This window comes from Anolis carolinensis, chromosome 3 (assembly GCF_035594765.1).
Source record: "Anolis carolinensis isolate JA03-04 chromosome 3, rAnoCar3.1.pri, whole genome shotgun sequence".
NCBI classification, from domain to species: Eukaryota; Metazoa; Chordata; class Lepidosauria; order Squamata; family Dactyloidae; genus Anolis; species Anolis carolinensis.
In genome coordinates this window covers 282,706,665-282,726,147 of record NC_085843.1, presented here as the reverse complement: position 1 = coordinate 282,726,147, position 19,483 = coordinate 282,706,665, and the positions used below count along the sequence as shown (strand labels likewise).

Below are 19,483 nucleotides of genomic sequence, written 5' to 3'. Positions count from 1 at the left end.
AGTTACAAGGCTAAGCTCCACCCACTTGGTCTCCTAGCAACCCACTCAGCCCAGTGTTAATAAAATAATGATAAAAAAATAAATACAAATAATACAATAAAAAATTATTAAAAAACACTAAAATAATTAATACAATAAAATACTATAACAAAATGACTAAAAATAATACAACAAAATATTAAAATATAATAAATAAAAAAGATAAGTGACAATAAAATTAATTTTAAAAAAAATACAAATAACGTCAAATAAAAATTCCACCACAAGTTTTAACCGATACCACCCAATACCACTTTGCCACAGCAACGCGTGGCCGGGCACAGCTAGTGTAATATAAAGTTTTTAAACTTTGTTTAAATACATTTATAACTGTCCCCGTGGGCTGGCTTCTGCCAAGGTCAACAAATCCCTAATGATTAACCCGGAGGCAGGGAAAGGAAGCTCCGCCTCGTTTCCTCGTCCCTATAAAGGCCCGTTCGGGCTGTTTCCCGGGAGAGAGGCCGGGATGTCGTCGTGTCTGGGGCCGCTGGTGTCGCGGGCGGGCGGGCGGGAGCGGGTGCTGCTGGTGGGCGAGTGCGCACTCCCGGGAGGGAAGCCGCCTTCGGCCCGGCCCTGGATGGAGGCCTTGGCGCGGGAGCTCTTCGCCCAGGAAGAAGCCGCTCCTCCTCCGCCTCCTCCTCCTCGGCCTTGGCCCACCTTCTGGCCGCGCTGCCGGCTGCTCCTGGTGCTCTTCCGCGCCGCCTCGCTCCGCTCTCCCGCCAAGAAGGAGCGCCTCCGCCTCCGCGCCATCCTGCTCGATCTGCGCAGGCGCCTCCGGGGGGGGGGCTTCCCCGCCGTGGTGGGCGTGGCCGTGCTGACGTCACCAGAAGAGGCGGGAGACCCCGAGGGAGAAAGCGCGCGCTCTGCCCTGCTGGCGCTCCTGCGGGGCGTCTTCCGGGAAAGAAAAGGAGCCGCCGCGGAGGAGACCCTGCAGGCCGCGCTCTACGATCCCGGAGGAGGAGGAGGAGGAGCGGGCCAGGTCCAGGAGGCCGCCTGCAAGGCACTCAGCGCCGCCCTCAGCATCCACGCAGGTAGGCCTATCTATATATATAAAAGAGTGATGGCATCACGGCGACTCACAAAACAACAAAACTACAGGCCTCCCAACCTTGAAATTTAACAACACAACCCATCATCCACGCCTCTAGGTTGATACAACAAAAAGAAAAGAAAAACAAAGTCTTAATTAGAGAGAGAGAAATAATTGCTTTTATCCGATTGCTGCCAGTTAGAAGGCTAAGTTCCTCCAACTTGGTCTCCTAGCAACTCAATAAAAATAATAAAAAACACTAAAAAATAATTAAAAACAAGATTAATACAATAAAATACTATAATAACAGAAAATAACTAAAAATAATACAAGAAAATAATAAAATATAATAAATAAAAAGATAACTTACAATAAAATTAATAAAAAATACAAATAACGTCAAATAAAAATTACACAACAATTTTTAACCAATACCACCACCACTTTGCCACAGCAACGCGTGGCCGGGCACAGCTAGTATATATATAAAAGAGTGATGGCATCACGGCGACTCACAAAACAACAAAACTACAGGCCTCCCAACCTTGAAATTTGACAACACAACCCATCATCCACGCCTCTAGGTTGATACAACAAAAAGAAAAGAAAAAGTAAGTCCTAATTAGAGAGCGAGGAATAATTGCTTTTATCCAATTGCTGCCAGTTAGAAGGCTAAGCTTCTCCAACTTGGTCTCCTAGCAACTCAATAAAAATAATAAAAAACACTAAAAAATAATTAAAAACAAGATTAATACAATAAAATACTATAATAACAGAAAATAACTAAAAATAATACAAGAAAATAATAAAATATAATAAATAAAAAGATAACTTACAATAAAATTAATTTAAAAATACAAATAACATCAAATAAAAATTACACAATTTTTAACCAATACCACCACCACTTTGCCACAGCAACGCGTGGCCGGGCACAGCTAGTATATATATAAAAGAGTGATGGCATCACGGCGACTCACAAAACAACAAAACTACAGGCCTCCCAACCTTGAAATTTGACAACACAACCCATCATCCACGCCTCTAGGTTGATACAACAAAAAGAAAAGAAAAAGTAAGTCCTAATTAGAGAGCGAGGAATAATTGCTTTTATCCAATTGCTGCCAGTTAGAAGGCTAAGCTTCTCCAACTTGGTCTCCTAGCAACCCAATAAAAAATAATAAAAAACACTAAAAATAATTAAAAACACTAAAAAATTAATACATTAAAATACTATAATAACAGAAAATAACTAAAAATAATACAAGAAAATAATAAAATATAATAAATAAAAAGATAACTTACAATAAAATTAATTTAAAAATACAAATAACATCAAATAAAAATTACACAATTTTTAACCAATACCACCACCACTTTGCCACAGCAACGCGTGGCCGGGCACAGCTAGTGGAGATATAATAGGGATACATACAGAATGGCATTGCATAAGCCTCTCTCGATCTCTCTCTCGCACTTCATTTGCATATAAATATGCATACACAAACAAGCACACACATGTATAGTGTGTGTTTATATAAACTACTAGCTGTGCCCGGCCACGCGTTGCTGTGCCGAAGTATGGTGGTATGGGAAATAAAGTATTGAGGAATTGGTGGTAGTTAAGGTAAAGGGTCCCCTGGGCCGTGTGGGTTGCTAGGAGACCAAGTGAACGGAGCTTAGCCTTCTAACTGGCAGCAATTAGATAAAAACAATTATTCCTCTCCCTCTAATTAGGACTTTATTTTTCTTTTCTTTTTGTTGTATCAACCTAGAGGCATGGATGAGGGGTTGTGCTGGCAAGTTTTGAGGTTGTGGGGTGTTTACTTTTGTTGTTTTGTCCGCTGCCGTGATGCCATCACTCTTTTATATATATAGATGTGTGATCATATGTGTGTGTGTGTGTGTGTGTGTGTGCGTGTGTGTATATACAGCCCGGAAAACATACAACAACCCTGTGATCCCAGCCATGAAAGCCTTAGACAACTTATATATATACAGTAGAGTCTCACTTATCCAACAGGCCGGGCTGTGGCGCAGGCTGGTTAGCAGTCAGCTGCAACAAATCACTCTGACCAAGAGGTCATGAGTTCAAGGCCCACCCCTGCCTGCGTCTGTCTCTGTTCTATGTTACGGCATTGAATGTTTGCCTTATATGTGCAATGTGATCCGCCCTGAGTCCCCTTCGGGGTGAGAAAGAAGGGCAGAATATAAATACCGTCAATAAATAAATACTTGCTTATCCAACGTTCTGGATTATCCAACGCATTTTTGTAGTCAATGTTTTCAATATATCATGATGTTTTGGTGCTTAATTTGTAAAATCATAACCTAATTTGATGTTTAATAGGCTTTTTGTTAATCCCTCCTTATTATCCAACATACTCGCTTATCCAACATTCTGCCGGCCTGTTTATTTTGGACAAGTGAGACGCTACTGTATATACACACACACACGCACATAGTGCATGTCTGTGCATGTATGTATATATATACAGTAGAGTCTCGCTTATCCAACGTAAACGGACCAGCAGAATGTTGGATAAGCGAATATGTTGGATAATAAGGAGGGATTAAGGAAAAGCCTTTTAAACATCAAATTAGGTTGTGATTTTACAAATTAAGCACCAAAACATCATGTTATACAACAAATTTGACAGAAAAAGTACTTCAATATACAGTAATGCTATGTAGTAATTAATGTATTTACGAATTTAGCACCAAAATATCATGATGTATTGAAAACATTGCCTCCAAAAATGCGTTGGATAATCCAGAACGTTGGATAAGTGAGACTCTACAGTAAATATATGCATACACAAACAAGCATACACATGTACCTCACCCTGATTGAATCTGACACTATTTGCACTTTTTTTGGCCCACTTCTTTTTTGGAGCCGACCCAGGATTTTATCATAGTATATTTATTGTATGTTGACCCATGACTTGTTTTATTGTTGATTGATTTTTTATTGTTATGTTTTATATTGTTTGTGACCTGGGCTTAGCCCCATGTAAGCCGCCCCGAGTCCCTTCGGGGAGATGGGGCGGGATATAAAAATAAAATAATAATAATAATAATAATAATGTATATTGTGTGTTTATATATATACAGTAGAGTCTTGCTTATCCAATGTAAACGGACCAGCAGAATGTTGGATAAGCGAATATGTTGGATAATAAGGAGGGATTAAGGAAAAGCCTATTGAACATCAAATTAGGCTATGATTTTACAAATTAAGCACCAAAACATCATGTTATACAACAAATTTGGCAGAAATGGTAGTTCAATATGCAGTAATGCTATGTAGTAATTACTGTATTTACAAATTTAGCACCAAAATATCATGATGTTTTGAAAACATTGACTACAAAAATGCATTGTATAATCCAGAACGTATGGGAAGAGCCTTCGGTGGCCTAGGGGATAAAAGCCTTGTGATTTGAAGGTTGGGTTGCTGACCTGGAGGTTGCCAGATTCGAATCCCACCCAGGGAGAGTGCGGATGAGCTCCCTCTGTCAGCTCCAGCTCCATGCGGGGACATGAGAGAAGCCTCCCACAAGGATGGTAAAACATCAAAACATCCGGGCATCCCCTGGGCAATGTCCTTGCAGACAGCCAATTCTCTCACTCCAGAAGCAACTCCGGTTGCTCCTGACACGAAAAAAAAAACAACTTTCTATGGGGACTATTTTTTTGAGCATAGATATGTGGAACAGCGAATATTGCATCTGCAGATAAGGAGTCCATACTACAAAAAATAAACATTTCTATGGTGTCACTGTTTCCATGGTGGAAACCTGCCTGAACGTTGTTGTTGTTGTTGTTATTTTTATTTATACTCTACGTTATCTCCCCAGAGGGGACTTAAAGTGAATGTTCAACCCCCTTTCCAAATTTGGAGAGACCTAAAGCATCCGTTTCTGTTCTCAGGCTTGTTATTGAGCTTATCCTTGATTCTTCTCTTTTTCTCTCTTTTTGTGTCTTTTTCCTGTTTCAAAGACGGGGTGGAAATCGAGACGCAGAAGCTGCCTTTCTTCTTGCAGTGCCTTCCATGGGGCAGAAGGAGACAGCGGAGAAAAGGGCAATTGGAGGCAGATGCAAAGAAGGTTAACGAAGGTAAAAGCTACAGGACAGGCATGGGCAAACTTGGGCCCTCCAAGTGTTTTGGACTACAACTCCCACAATTCCTAACAGCCGGAATTATTAATAATAATAATAATAATACAGTCCTAAACACTTGGGAAGTGTTCGACTTGTGATTTTGTGATAACAAAATCCAGCATATCTATCTTGTTTGCTGTGTCATATAATAATAATAATAATAATAATAATAATAATAATACAGTCCTAAACGCTTGGGAAGTGTTCGACTTGTGATTTTGTGATACGAAATCCAGCATATCTATCTTGTTTGCTGTGTCATATAATAATAATAATAATAATAATAATAATAATAATACAGTCCTAAACACTTGGGAAGTGTTCGACTTGTGATTTTGTGAAACGAAATCCAGCATATCTATCTTGTTTGCTGTGTCATATAATAATAATAATAATACAGTCCTAAACACTTGGGAAGTGTTCGACTTGTGATTTTGTGATACGAAATCCAGCATATCTATCTTGTTTGCTGTGTCATATAATAATAATAATAATAATAATAATAATAATAATACAGTCCTAAACGCTTGGGAAGTGTTCGACTTGTGATTTTGTGATACGAAATCCAGCATATCTATCTTGTTTGCTGTGTCGTGCAATGTTGTTGTGTCAATAATAATAATAATAATAATAATAATAAACCTCCTGGTGTTCATAACAAGTTGAGTCTTGTTTAAAAGAAGAAAGCAGGGCATGAATAAATATCATCATCATCATCATCATTTAATTACTTATTAATCGCCCTCCATCCACAATGGAGCCAGTGCGCTTCTGCCAGCACATCCCACTATTATGGGGATTCTGGGCATTGCAGCCCCAAAAAGCCACTTATCCAAATCTCTGGATTCCACTGGTCTTATATCAATTTTCTTTTTTATTTACCCCAAAACAGATGCCTCTCAAGATGCAGAAGAAGTCGTGGCTTTGACTAGCATGGCGCCCAACGGGAATTGTGAAGATCCTTGTGGAAAGGCAGGCATTTAGGATCCTTTCCTTCTGAAAGAACAGGATTTGGGGCTGGTGTACCTTTGAGAGACGGAGCTTGACCCCGGAAGCCAAAGCAATTCAAGAAGGAGATGGTCAAGCTGGAAAGCGTCCACAGAAGGGCCACCACAATGGCCAAAGGTCTGAAAACTCGGAATCCCTTTGAAAAGAGGCTTTGGGAGCTGAGGATGATTAGCTTGGAGAAGAGAATCCTGAGAGACGGGGGAATAAATATCGGAAAGTACATCTCACTGAGGAGAAGGAGGCAAGCTGCTTTTCTGCTGCTCCAAAGACTAGGACACAACAGAGCAGGAGCTTCGAATTTCAGGAAAAGACATTGCACCGAAACGTTAGGAAGAATTCCTCCTGGTATGAACTATTTGATGGGAATAAGCTGGAGAGTCTCTTACAACTCTTAACCTTTTTATGATTTCTAAATTTGTGATTTCTTCTCATCAGTGCCCCCAAAACCTGGAGGACAGACAGCCTTTGAAGCACCATCGCTGAATCATAACTCATTGCTTGGATCAAACCTGACTTTGTCTCTTTTAAAATTGTATTATAATTTTATAAATGGTCTGTCTTGTTAATTAATCAGCGACTTCAATTGCGCAATAAGTGTGGGAAGCATCTTTGGGTCGAGTCCTTGCATTTGGGAAAAGGAAATATGAGGGTTGAATGAAAAGTAATGCCTCCACCTTCGTTACTTGGGTTTGGATGGGAGTATTTTAATAAATCAAACACAGAAATATTCCTTAGAATGTGCTCTTTAACCACCACTATTCACTTTTCCACATCATCACCAGACCATTGGATACATTTCTGCCAACGATGAACAGGTTTTCTGAAGCCGTCACGGAAGAAGTTGACACTGTTTCCGCAACTGGCGTCTCACAGGACCCATCGTGCACAGATCTTCCAATAGCCAAGCAAAGCAATAGTGTGACCCACACGTTCTTGTGAAATGCCGATTATGCTTGACATTTATCTCTGAGTGATACGACGATCGTCCTGAATCAATCTGTCGACCTTTTGCTTGTGAAACCTGGTGGATGCTGTCACAGGACGTCCAACTCCTTGTTTGTCATGCAAGTCAGATGTTCCCACCGCAACATCTTTAAACTTACTCGCCCAACGACGCACAGGACTCACATCAACACAATCCCCATAAACAGCTTGCATTCTCTGATGAATCTCCTTTGGGGCGACACCTTCTGATGACTGCACGTTGCTTAAGTCACATTGGCCGACCGTCTGCGCAGGGTTCCATACTTCGCACTTTAACAACACAACTGTTCAATGCTAAGGCTTCCTGCCAAATGGAACGGTAGAGGAAAGTCTACTGAACAAGCCAGGACCTGCCGCGGATCAGGACTGCCACCTGTTGAGTTACGAAGGTGGAGGCATTACTTTTCATTCAACACTTGCATTTCAAAATCATATTTCTGTTTTGGACCTTTTTTCACCACTAGATTCACGGATAGTTGGCATAATGGTTTGTGCATTGGTTTATGACTCTAGGACCAGGGTTCAAATTGTCAGTCGACTGGCCATGGAAACCTACTAGAGGACACTGGGTGGGTCACACTCTCTCAGTCTCCGAAACCTCAATCTTAGGATCACCATAACTCAGAAACAACTTGGAAGGCACATAGCCAAGGACCAGCCCAGCCTCTACAAAGAGGAATTTGTGGGGATCCATCTACACCAGGCATGGGCAAACTTTGGCCCTCCAAATGTTTTGGACTTCAACTCCCACTATTCCTGGCCTCAGGCCCCTTCCTTTCCCCCCTCAGCTGCTTAAGCGGCTGAGAGGGAAAAGGAAAAGTCCTGAGGTCAGGAATGGTGGGAGTTGAAGTCCAAAACATCTGGAGGGCCAAGGTTTGTCCATGCCTGATCTACACTGTCTTAATTAATGCAGTTTGACGCCACTTTGACTGCCATGGAATCCTGGTAGTTGCAATTTAGCCTTCCCTGACAATAGTATTGGGGTCCCATCAAACTATAAATCCCATGATTCCACAGCATTGAGCCATGGCAGTTAAAGTGGTGTCACACTGCATTAATCAGACAGTGTAGATGGAGTCTATGTCTTGCATACTACTGTATGTATAGGTTCTTATGGTCGAAAGAAGGGGATAAGAACAACCAGCTTGGACGTGCGACAGTGCTTGAACGCCCAAAAAAAGTTAAACATGGGTTAATGATTCTCCCCAAACAATACTGGTTTGTGATCAGTGCAAACATTGCGCAACGCCACTCCCCTTTGAAAGATAAGGAAGCCGGGGTAAACATCACACTGCTTTCCAGGGCAAAGTGAATAAGGGTTATCATAATGTACTGCGAAGTTCCATCCCCGCAGAGCGAAGAGTTGTGAACATGGCTTAAAGTTTCTATTGCCATTTGGTTTTATTTTTATTTATCGTATCAGATGGAAACCGAGAGTACAGTTGTAATGTACGAGGGTTGAATGAAAAGTAATGCCTCCACCTTTGTAACTCCTCAGCAGATGACAGTCCTGGTATGCGGCAGGTCCTGGCTTGTTCAGTAGACTTTCTTCTACAGTTCCATTTGATGGGAAGCCTTAGCATTGAACGGTTGTGTTGTTAAAGTGCAAAGTTGTCAGAGTAATGCGCGCAGCGTAGCAGAAGATGTTTGATGTCAGTGGAGCGCAGAACGAAGGAACGTCAGAGATGAAGTAAAAAGTATGTACAAAGTTTACTGAACAAAACAAACAGACTTGCAGACAATGGACATAAAACTCTCACTCTAGGCCAGGGGTCCTCAAACTTTTGAAGCAGAGGGCCGGTCCACAATCCTTCAGACTGTTGAGGGGCCGAATTATCATTTGAAAAAAAAAACCGAACAAATTCCTATGCACACTGCACATGTCTTTTTTTTGTAGTGCAAAACAACAACAACAATGAAAGAACAATACAATATTTTAAAATGAAAACAATTTTAACCAACATAAACCTATCAGGATTTCAGTGGAAAATGTGGGCCTGCTTCTGGCCAATGAGATAGTCAAGTTAATTAGGATTGTTGTTGTTTTGTGCCTTCAAGTCATTTCAGATTTTGGCCAAGCCTAAGTCTAAAATTAATTATTTATTTACTGTATTTATTTACCACATTTATATCCCACCCTTCTTACCCCGAAGGGGACTCAGAGCAGCTGTATGTACATACAATATATTATATTATTAGCATAGCACAATATTAGCATTATATATTACTATATTGAACTATACCACTATACTGTAATATTATATGTAATATATAACATATAATTAATATTATTATATGGTATTATTATTAGTGTAATATTGTGTAACATAATAATGTATATGTATATACAATATATTATATTATTAAAACTGATATAAAATATTATATTATAAAACTGAGGGCGGGGGCCAGGTAAATGACCTTGGAGGGCCGCATCTGGCCCCCGGGCCTTAGTTTGGGGACCCCTGCTCTAGGCAAACAGCACATATCTTCTCAGTAGGCAGAACAGATCTCATCTGATGCAGTCAGCTATATACAAACACACTTGTAGTCTGGACACTCCTATCTGGCTCCAGCCACATATCCAAGGTCAATACAGCTTCTTACCAAATTAACTCTTTACACACTATAGCATTTCCTGGATGATGCAATACATGCTAGACACAAATTTCATTTAAACACTACTAATACACAAATCCCACATTAACAAAAGTATGGAACCCTGCGCAGACGGGGAAGCCTTAGCATTGAACGGTTGTGTTGTTAAAGTGCAAAGTATGGAACCCTGCACAGACGGGAAAGCCTTAGCATTGAACGGTTGCGGTGTTAAAGTGCAGAGTATGGAACCCTGCGCAGATGGTCGGTCAATGCGACTGATGCCACGTGCAGTCATTGAATTCTTGACAGCAGAAGGTGTCACCAAAGGAGATTCCTCAGAGAATGCAAGCTGTTTATGGTGATTGTGTTGATGTGAGTCCTGTACGTCATTGGGTGAGTAAGTTTAAAGATGTTGAGGTGGGAACATCTGACTTGCGTGACAAAGAGTTGGACATCCTGTGACAGCAACCACAGAGTTTCACAAGCAAAAGGTTGAGATTGATTCAGGACGATTGTCGTATCACTAGAGAGAAATTTCAAGCATCATCGGCATTTCACAAGAACATGTGGGTCACATTATCCCTTTGCTTGGCTATCGGAAGATCTGTGCACGATGGATCCTGTGAGACGCTGGTTGTGGAAACAGTGTCGACTTCTTCTGTGACGGCTTCAGAAAACTTGTTCATCGTTGGCAGAAATGTATCCAATTGTCTGGTGATGATGTGGAAAAGTGAATAGTGGTAGTTAAAGATCTCATTCTAATGATTATTTTTGTGTTTGATTTATTAGAATCTTCCCATCCAAACCCAAGTAACAAAGGTGGAGGCATTACTTTTCATTCAACCCTCGTATTTAAAAACACAAAGTTAAAAACTTGGCATGATACTAAATGTCCTTGGACCAGTAGCTGGCCAGTTGGAGTGTCTCTGGTGTTGCTGTGAGAAGGTCCCCCGTTGTGAATGTGGTAGGGCTCGGACTGCATTATAATAGGTGGTCTGTGGTTTGCTCTTCTCCACACTTGCATGTCATGGACTCCACTTTGTGGCCCCATTTCTGAAGATTGGCCTTGTATCTCGTGGTGTCTATTCAGTGCCTTCCAAGTCTCCCCGTCTTCTGTGTGCCCAGGAGGGAGTCTCTCATTTGGTATCAGCCATGGATTGTGCTCCCAGGTTTTAGCCTGCCACTTTTGGACTCTCGCTTGCTGAGTAATTCCAGCAAGTATCTCTATAGATCTTAAAAAATTATTTCTTGATTTAAGGTGTTGTCGTGCTGGCTGATACCCGAACAGAGGACCGGCCGGAGATGTCACTGCCTGGATCCTTTCTGTTGGATTTCATCCAAGTCCCCAGTCCTCAATGAGTAGTTAGACTAGAGAACAGGATTAGAATGAGGCAACCCTCTTCCTGTCTCTACTCTTCTTCTCTTGACCACTATCACCTCCCCATTTGAAGATGTAGTAATGTTATCTCTTTGAGGAATGAGGTAACTTCCTCTCTATTTGTATTTTGATTGCTCCTGGCCTTTGACCACATGGTCAGCCTCCATAATAATAATAATAATAATAATAATAATAATAATAATAATAATAATAATAATGACAAAATTGAAGGAAAAGCTGATAAGGAGAAGACCTGGCTCTGGCTCACGAATGGGACCCTGAAGAAGGAGACAGAAGGCCTGATCCTTGCAGCCCAGAAGCAATCCATCCGAACAAAGGCAATTAAGGCCAAGATCGAAAAATCAGCTGATGACCCAAAATGCAGACTCTGCAAGGAAACCGACAAAACCATTGATCATATCCTCAGCTGCTGTAAGAAAATTGCACAGACAGACTACAAACAGAGGCACAACTACGTGGCCCAAATGATTCATTGGAACTTATGCCTCAAGTACCACCTCCCAGCAGTAAAGAACTGGTGGGATCACAAACCTGCAAAAGTATTGGAAAATGAACATGCAAAGATACTGTGGGACTTACGAATCCAGACTGACAAAGTTCTGGAACACAACACGCCAGACATCACAGTTGTGGAAAAGAAAAAGGTTTGGATCATTGATGTCGCCATCCCAGGTGACAGTCGCATTGATGAAAAACAACAGGAAAAACTCAGCCGCTATCAGGACCTCAAGATTGAACTTCAAAGATTCTGGCAGAAACCAGTGCAGGTGGTCCCGGTGGTGATCGGCACACTGGGTGCCGTGCCAAAAGATCTCAGCCGGCATTTGGAAACAATAGACATTGACAAAATTACGATCTGCCAACTGCAAAAGGCCACCCTGCTGGGATCTGCACGCATCATCCGAAAATACATCACACAGTCCTAGACACTTGGGAAGTGTTCGACTTGGGATTTTGTGATACGAAATCCAGCATATCTATCTTGTTTGCTGTGTCATAATAATAATAATAATCGCTAATACATCATACAATCCTAGACACTTGGGAAGTGTCTGACATGTGATCTAATACAAAAGCCAGCATAGTGATCTTACTTGCTGTGTACTACTCTTGTTGTGTAGCTCATAATAAGAATAACAATAATAATAATGTAAGACAATTACCTTCAAAGGGTCCTGGCTCAGGAGGGAAATCATGCAGAAAAATTCAGTCTCGTGAGAGATGCAAAAAGCAAAGTTTATTTTCACCACAGTTGTGAGAAGGCGGGACAGCCGTACATACCCCAGAGGGCTGTAATCATGTAAATGGCTGCCGCAAAGGCATGTCGCACCAAACAAAGAATTTATACCTTTTGCTTATCTAAAATTGACCATTGGCTGAGGGTCTTCCTCACCTTCCACACCTACTTGGTATAAGTGATACCTGTGACCTCACTTGTTGATTTCAAGTTAACTTTTGGTCTTGGAACTTTCTGGAGAAAGGCACCAGCTCACAGGAAGGGAAGGGCATACGTATGTAGAGGGAAAGCTACATAGGCAATAGTTGACTATTTTTGTGGCTGATGGTCCTTACAACAACAACAACAACAACAACACCCATAATGTTAGCAAAAGGCCACCCGACACAGATGTACACACATTATTTACCTCACATAGTCCTAGACACTTGGGAAGTGTCCGACGTGGATTCCAATACAACAGCCAGCAGAGTGACCTTGTTTGCTGTGTACTAATATTGTTGTGTATATAATAATAATAATAATAATAATAATAATAATAATAATAATAATAGTAATAATAATAATAATAATAATGCCAACACCCATAATGATAGCAAAACGCCACTCGACACAGATCTACACGCAATATTTACCTCACATAGTCCTAGACACTTGGGAAGTGTCCAACGTGGATTCCAATACAACAGCCAGCAGAGTGACCTTGTTTGCTGTGTACTAATATTGTGCATATAATAATAATAATAATAATAATAATAATAATAATAATAATGCCAACACCCATAATGATAGCAAAAGGCCACCCGACACAGATCTACACGCATTATTTACCTCACATAGTCCTAGACACTTGGGAAGTGTCCAACGTGGATTCCAATACAACAGCCAGCAGAGTGACCTTGTTGGCTGTGTACTAATATTGTGCATATAATAATAATAATAATAATAATAATAATAATAATAATAATAATAATAATAATGCCAACACCCATAATGATAGCAAAAGGCCACCCGACAAAGATTTGCACAAATTATTTACCTCACATAGTCCTAGACTCTTGGGAAGTGTCTGACGTGGATTCCAATACAACAGCCAGCAGAGTGACCTTTTTGCTGTGTACTAATATTGTTGTGTATGTAAATAAATAATAATAATAATAATAATAATAATAATAATAATAATAATGCCAACAACCAGGGCCAGGAATGAGTTATAACAGAAAGAGGAAATGACTCAACTCTTATTTTACTATTTTAAAACAGGCGTTTGCAATAGACAGGCACACTCAACCTTCGTCCCGCCCCGCCTTTCGGTTGCCAAGGCGACGGGGGCCTAAAGCTGCACCGGGCGGGCGGGCCCTTTAGGCGTCACTTCCGGGTTCGCCACAGGTCGCGACGGAAGCGGCGAATGAGCTTGGTCACGGGCTGAGCGGTAGCAGCAACCAGGACAGCGGCTCCTCGAACGGGGTTCCCGGGATTCTTGTGACCTCGGAAGAAGAACCGAAGACGCGGCGCCATGATCACCTCCGCCGGTGAGCGGGCCTTCCTCCGAGGGAGAAGCCGGGGCGCAGGCGGGGGGTTTCTGCTGAGTCAGGCACGCCAGGCCCCGGCGCCCCTTCCTCTCCCTCGCAGGCCGCACGGCCTTCCTTCGCCTTGCCTTCTTTCCCTTCCTTACTGCCTTCTCTGCTCTCTTTGGAGGCTTCCTTAGGAGACCTGGAGAAAGCTATTTCATAGATTTGGAAGAGACCTCACGGGCCATCCAGTCCAACCCCATTCTGCCAAGAAGCAGGAATATTACATTTCAAGCACCCCCGGCAGATGTATTTATTTATTTCCAGCATTTATACCCCGCCCTTCTCACCTCACCCGGGGGGACTCAGGGCGGCTTACACAGTTGGCAACATTTAATGCCAAGAACATAATAATAAGACAAAAACAGTACACATAATCAATTAAAACTATAAAAATACATCATTAAAATACATTATAACAATTAAAACATATGTAAATTAGATCCATTTGTCTAAAAACCTCATGCTTCAGCCTTCAATCAGACCATGTTGACGTTATCGTATTACTCGTTAAAAGCTTGTGCACACAGCCATGTTTTCACTGCGTTTCTGAAACCCAGAAGAGTTGGGGGCTTGTCGGATATTTGTGGGGAGGGTGTTCCACAACCGGGGAGCCACCACTGAGAAGGCTCTGTTCCTCGTTCCCACCAGCCGCGCCTGCAAGGCAGGTGGGACCGAGAGCAGAGCCTCTCCAGATGATCTTAGGGATCTAGCTGGCTCATATGAGGAGATACGTTCGGATTAGTAAATTCGGATAAGATGGCCATCCAGCCTCTGCTTCAAAGCTTCCAACAATGGAGCTTCCACCACACTCCGCAGCAGAGAGACAACTTCCACTGCTGAACAGCTCTCTCTCTGTTAGGAAGTTCACTTCACTTTATTTATTCACTTCACTCTATTTCTTAATTAGTCGCTCTCCACCAGAGTGCTCCGAACGACCTACAATTTAAAATATCATTCCACAATATAAAAACATTCAACAGTGACTATTTGGCAAATTAGATCTGATTTACTTAAATGCACAACTAAACAGCCAAGTCTTGAGCGCTTTTACAAAAAGTCGCAACTCTGACATTGTTCTAACATTTGGAGGCAGTGAGTTCCACAGAATTGGAGTGTCGGTCGAAAAGGCTCTACGCCTTGTAGCTTCCAGGTGTACCTCCCTAAGGCCCAGTATATATAGGAGATTTTCCTGGGAGGATCGAGGTGACCACTGATGGAAAAAAGGAATGAGGCGGTCCCTAAGATATAATGGCCCTTGGCCATTTCGAGCTCTAAATGTCAGGATCAGTATCTTGTAAGATATCCGATGTTCTATTGGTAGCCAATGCAGTTGTTTCAGAATCGGTGTAATATGGGATCTTATAGATGATCCCACTAGCATTTCTTCCTAATGTTCAGGTGGAATCTCCTTTCCTGTTGTTTGAAGCCATTGTTCCATTGGCTAGTCTCCAGGGCAGCAGAAAGCAAGCTTGCTCCCTCCTCTCTATAACGTCGCCTCACATCTTGATCCATGTTCCTCTTCCTCTCCGCCTTCCCTTCTGCAGGCTAAACATGTAGCTCTTTAAGCCACTCCTCATAGGGCTTGTTCTTCAGAATCTTGATCATTTTAGTCGCCCTTCTCTGGACACATTCCAGCTTAAGAATCAACATCTCCCTTCAATTGCAGTGCCCAGAATGTGAGATCTCATGGACCATCCAGTCCAACACCATTCTCCCAAGAAACAGGAATATTACATTCAAAGCACCCCCGACAGATGGCCATCCAGCCTCTGTTTCAAAGCCTTCAAAGAAGGAGCCTCCACCATACTCCGGGGCAGAGAGAGACTTCTATTGCTGAACAGCTCTCTCTCTCTGTTAGGAAGTTCTTCCTAATGTTCAGGTGGAATCTCCTTTCCTGTCGTTTGAAGCCGATAAACTGCTGGGCCTAATTCAAGGTGCAGGTACTGACCTATGAAGCCCTACATGGCTCGGGCCCTGCCTGTCTCTGTGATCGCATTTCTCCCTATGGGGAGGCCCTCCTTTCACTCCTGCCACTGTCACAAGCACGGTTGGTGGGGACGAGGGAGAGGGCCTTCTCAGTAGTGGCCCCCCTGCTCTGGAATGTTCTCCCTAAAGAGATCAGACAAGCCCCCCACCTTCCGCAAGAAACTAAAAACCTGGTGGTTTCGGCAGGTTTTTGACCAAGATTAGTCTCATTACCCAAACCAGACTTTGGTACACTATCCATTTCTTGACCCTAAGGTATGTGTACAAGTTTTTAACTATCTCTAAAAATGGATTATGCCAGCATTGCCTTGACTAATGATTCCTGCTTCCTTGATTGAAGACGCTGATTGTGACTCTTGTTTTAACTGAAATTGCTGTGTTTTTAATTGATGTATTATTGTGGTGTTAAGTTTTGTAAGATGTTTTGCACCTTGGAAACCACCCTGAGTCCCTTTGGGGAGATAGAGTGGTATATAAATAAAGTTGTATTATTATTATTTTATTATTGTTCTGCGTCCTAGTCTCCAAGGCAGCAGAAAAAAAAAACTTGCTCCCTCCTCCCTATGATTTCCCCTCCCATATTTATACATGGCTACCAGCTCTCCTCTCAACCTTCTCTTCTGCAAGCTAAACATGCCCAGCTCTTTCAGCCATTCCTCATAGGGCTTGTTCTTCTATTATATCAGTGGGTTTTACCTTTTTTTGACCTGGGTCCACTCTCCAACATTAGTACTAAAAGGGTTACGAATCAGTTTTTGGTCAACTATAGATTTGGTTTGGTGATTTGGCATGGTGATTCAGAAAATTGCATTGGATAGACCACATCAGTTCTAGTTTATGATATAGGAGATACGCCATCCAGTAGTCATCTGCTTGCCCACAGAAAACCACATTTCATAATTTAGAGCTGATGTGGTCTATCCAATGCAGTGGTCAGCTCTGCGGAAAGGAGCAGAAATAGATAAAATAAATAAACAATGAAGGAGGACAGTTTTTTTGTTATCGCGGCCCACTGCTGTGCCACAGCCCACAGGTTGAGAACCACTGGGATAGACCAACCACATCTGCTCTATTTTCTGATACCGAACATATGCCATCTGGTAGTTGTCATCTGCTCGCCCACAGAAAACCATATTTAATAATCTGGAGCAGTGGTTTTTAATCTGTGGGTCCCCAGGTGTTTTGGCCTACAACTCCCAGAAATCTTAGCCAGTTTCCCAGCTGTTACGATATCTGGGAGATGAAGGCCAAAACATCTGGGGACCCACAGGTTGAGAACCACTGAGTTAGAAGGTAGGATTGTTTCTTGAGTTATAGTGAGCCTAGGCTTTTCTTGGCAAGATTTGTTCAGAGGAGGCTGCCTTTGCCTCCCCCTGAGGCTGAGAGAGTGGGACTTGGGTTGTTGTGTGTTTTTTGGACTATATGGCCATGTTCCAGAAGTATTCTCTCCTGATGTTTTGCCCACATCTATGGCAGGCATCCTCAGAGGTTGTGAGGTTTGAGTGGGACTTGCCCAGAGTCAAACAGTGGGTTTCCATGGCTGAGCAGGAATGAGAACTGTGGTCTCCATGGTCCAAATCTCCAACCCCTGCAACAGGCATGGGACTTCCTACCGGCTATTAGGAATTGTGGGAGTTGAAGTCCCAAACACCTGGAGGGCCGAAGTTTGCCTATTCCTGCCATACAACAAGATGGCTCTTTAGAAGGCATCGAAACAGGGCATCTACACTGAGGAATTAGAGCAGTTTGACACTGCTTGAAGTGACATGCCTCAGTGTGATGGAATCCCATAAGTTGTGGTTTGGCAGGCACCAGACCTCTTTGACAGAGAAACTCTAATGTCTTGCAAAACCACAGTGCCTGTGTTTACATAATCTTTAGCCATGCTAGTTAAAGTGATGTCAAACTGCCTTAATTCTTCATTGTAGTTCAGCCCTTTTACCCAAGTATATATGGCAATAATAAATACCAATAAAATAACAATATCTGAATGGTTTCTGAATTCCCATCTAGCCTTTCGTGTCCGTTTAACATTAATACAGTAGATGGAATGGCAGATATAAATAAGAGAACTGGAAATACAGTACATTCCTTTTTGACGGTCTGCTCAGCTGGTCATTGAAGTTTCATTACTTATGTTCAGTGGGCATTGCTCCCAAGTTAATCTGCATGTTTGATGTGTTACTGCATTGTGGTTCCTGCAAGAGTTCTGAATTCAGTGGACCATAATAAAAAGGTAGAGCTAATTGCATTGACTGTGCTGTCTGATAGAACTGATATCCGGCCAAGCTTTAAACCCAGATTTTCTCAATTTCATAGTGACATCTCTTAACCACAGTTTCCCTCTTTACTGAGAAAGGTTGTTTATTTTAACCCCATTACTTTTTTGTTATTTTGCAGCTGGAATTATTTCCCTCCTGGATGAGGAAGAGCCAGAACTCAAGGTAGGAATGTAGACTTTGCTTTGTTTTAGGAACAACAGATAACTTCTAATTATTCATTATTTCTTCACTGTTTTCCAGAAACAGTAGTAGCATTTGTTCGGTATGAATGTATTGTTAAATATGATACTCGGGTGTTGCAGATCTGGTCAATATTTCTTAATGGCAGAAAATAGATTTGAGTTTTTGCTGTACACAGTGTATTATAATTTTAACTACTACAAATCCTTTGTTGATATGTATTATACATAAAATACATGAAGAGGTCACGCAAAACAATGTCAATAGAATCCATAGCAAAGAGTTTACTGGTGGACTCAGGTAATGGCCATTGGGGCGAGTTTTTAAAACTTATCATAATGATGGACACGTTCCAGATGTTTTGTATTACAACTCCCACCGATCTCATCATTGAAGGTGCTCGATGGGGCTGATGGGAGTTGTAGGACAGTAACAGCTAGATGATCAAGGAAGCACAATTCAGCATTAGGGCAACATATGAAGAAGACTAACAATTGCCTTCAATAAGGAGCTAGGTCAAAGGAAAAGGAGGTGTTTAGCTTTTGCATACCTAGCCACATATAAATTACTTTTGAAATAAGATAAGCTTTGTACTTTAAAGTACTTTCTAAAGCCTGTACTTTCCAAGTGTTTAGATAGAATATGGGAGAGTGGCCTGGAAGGAGGCATGGAATAATGCTTGTATGCCTTTGCAGTGGTCTGTTTCCTGGTAGCAAAGTTTGCTTTGTATTATTAATAGTCTTTGTGCTTAAATTAAGGATGAGAAACCCACTGCTCTGCATATATTGTTGGATTCAACAATTCAGGAAATTCAGAGGGAGATACATTTTCCCACATGGGAACTAGATGTTTTCTTTCTTTCACCCATTATTTATTGAGTAACCTGCTCTGATGGTGGTTGTGACTTTTTGTTGATCTAGGTCTTGGGTAGGTAAATATGGGGGCCAGATTTCTCCCTTATGACAAATTGAATTGCTGTCTTTTGTGACATGGAAATTT

At 41.8% G+C, this 19,483-nt stretch overlaps 3 protein-coding genes across 3 annotated transcripts in view; 2 read left to right on the top strand and 1 right to left on the bottom strand.

The window, feature by feature from the left end:
* The window catches only part of iqcg (IQ motif containing G), a 60,787-nt gene extending 47,774 nt beyond the window's left edge, over positions 1 to 13,013 (bottom strand). The window contains exon 1 of the mRNA XM_062976898.1: positions 12,872 to 13,013. The gene's annotated coding sequence lies outside the window, so the exon portion shown is untranslated. The remainder of the gene's footprint in view (positions 1 to 12,871) is intronic.
* Positions 490 to 6,814, top strand: LOC103280551 (uncharacterized protein C2orf72 homolog). The gene is made up of 3 exons (XM_008120015.3): positions 490 to 1,070; positions 5,075 to 5,191; positions 6,129 to 6,814. The coding sequence occupies exons 1-3, from the start codon at positions 506 to 508 to the stop codon at positions 6,218 to 6,220; spliced, it is 774 nt and encodes a 257-aa protein (XP_008118222.2). The 5' UTR covers positions 490 to 505; the 3' UTR covers positions 6,221 to 6,814.
* An 822-nt stretch (positions 13,014 to 13,835) lies between the features above and the next one.
* The window catches only part of psmd1 (proteasome 26S subunit, non-ATPase 1), a 134,605-nt gene continuing 128,957 nt past the window's right edge, over positions 13,836 to 19,483 (top strand). Inside the window, exons 1-2 of the mRNA XM_003226960.4 lie at positions 13,836 to 13,994; positions 18,423 to 18,466. Coding sequence (XP_003227008.1) covers positions 13,979 to 13,994; positions 18,423 to 18,466 — 60 coding nt within the window. The 5' untranslated portion in view covers positions 13,836 to 13,978. The remainder of the gene's footprint in view (positions 13,995 to 18,422; positions 18,467 to 19,483) is intronic.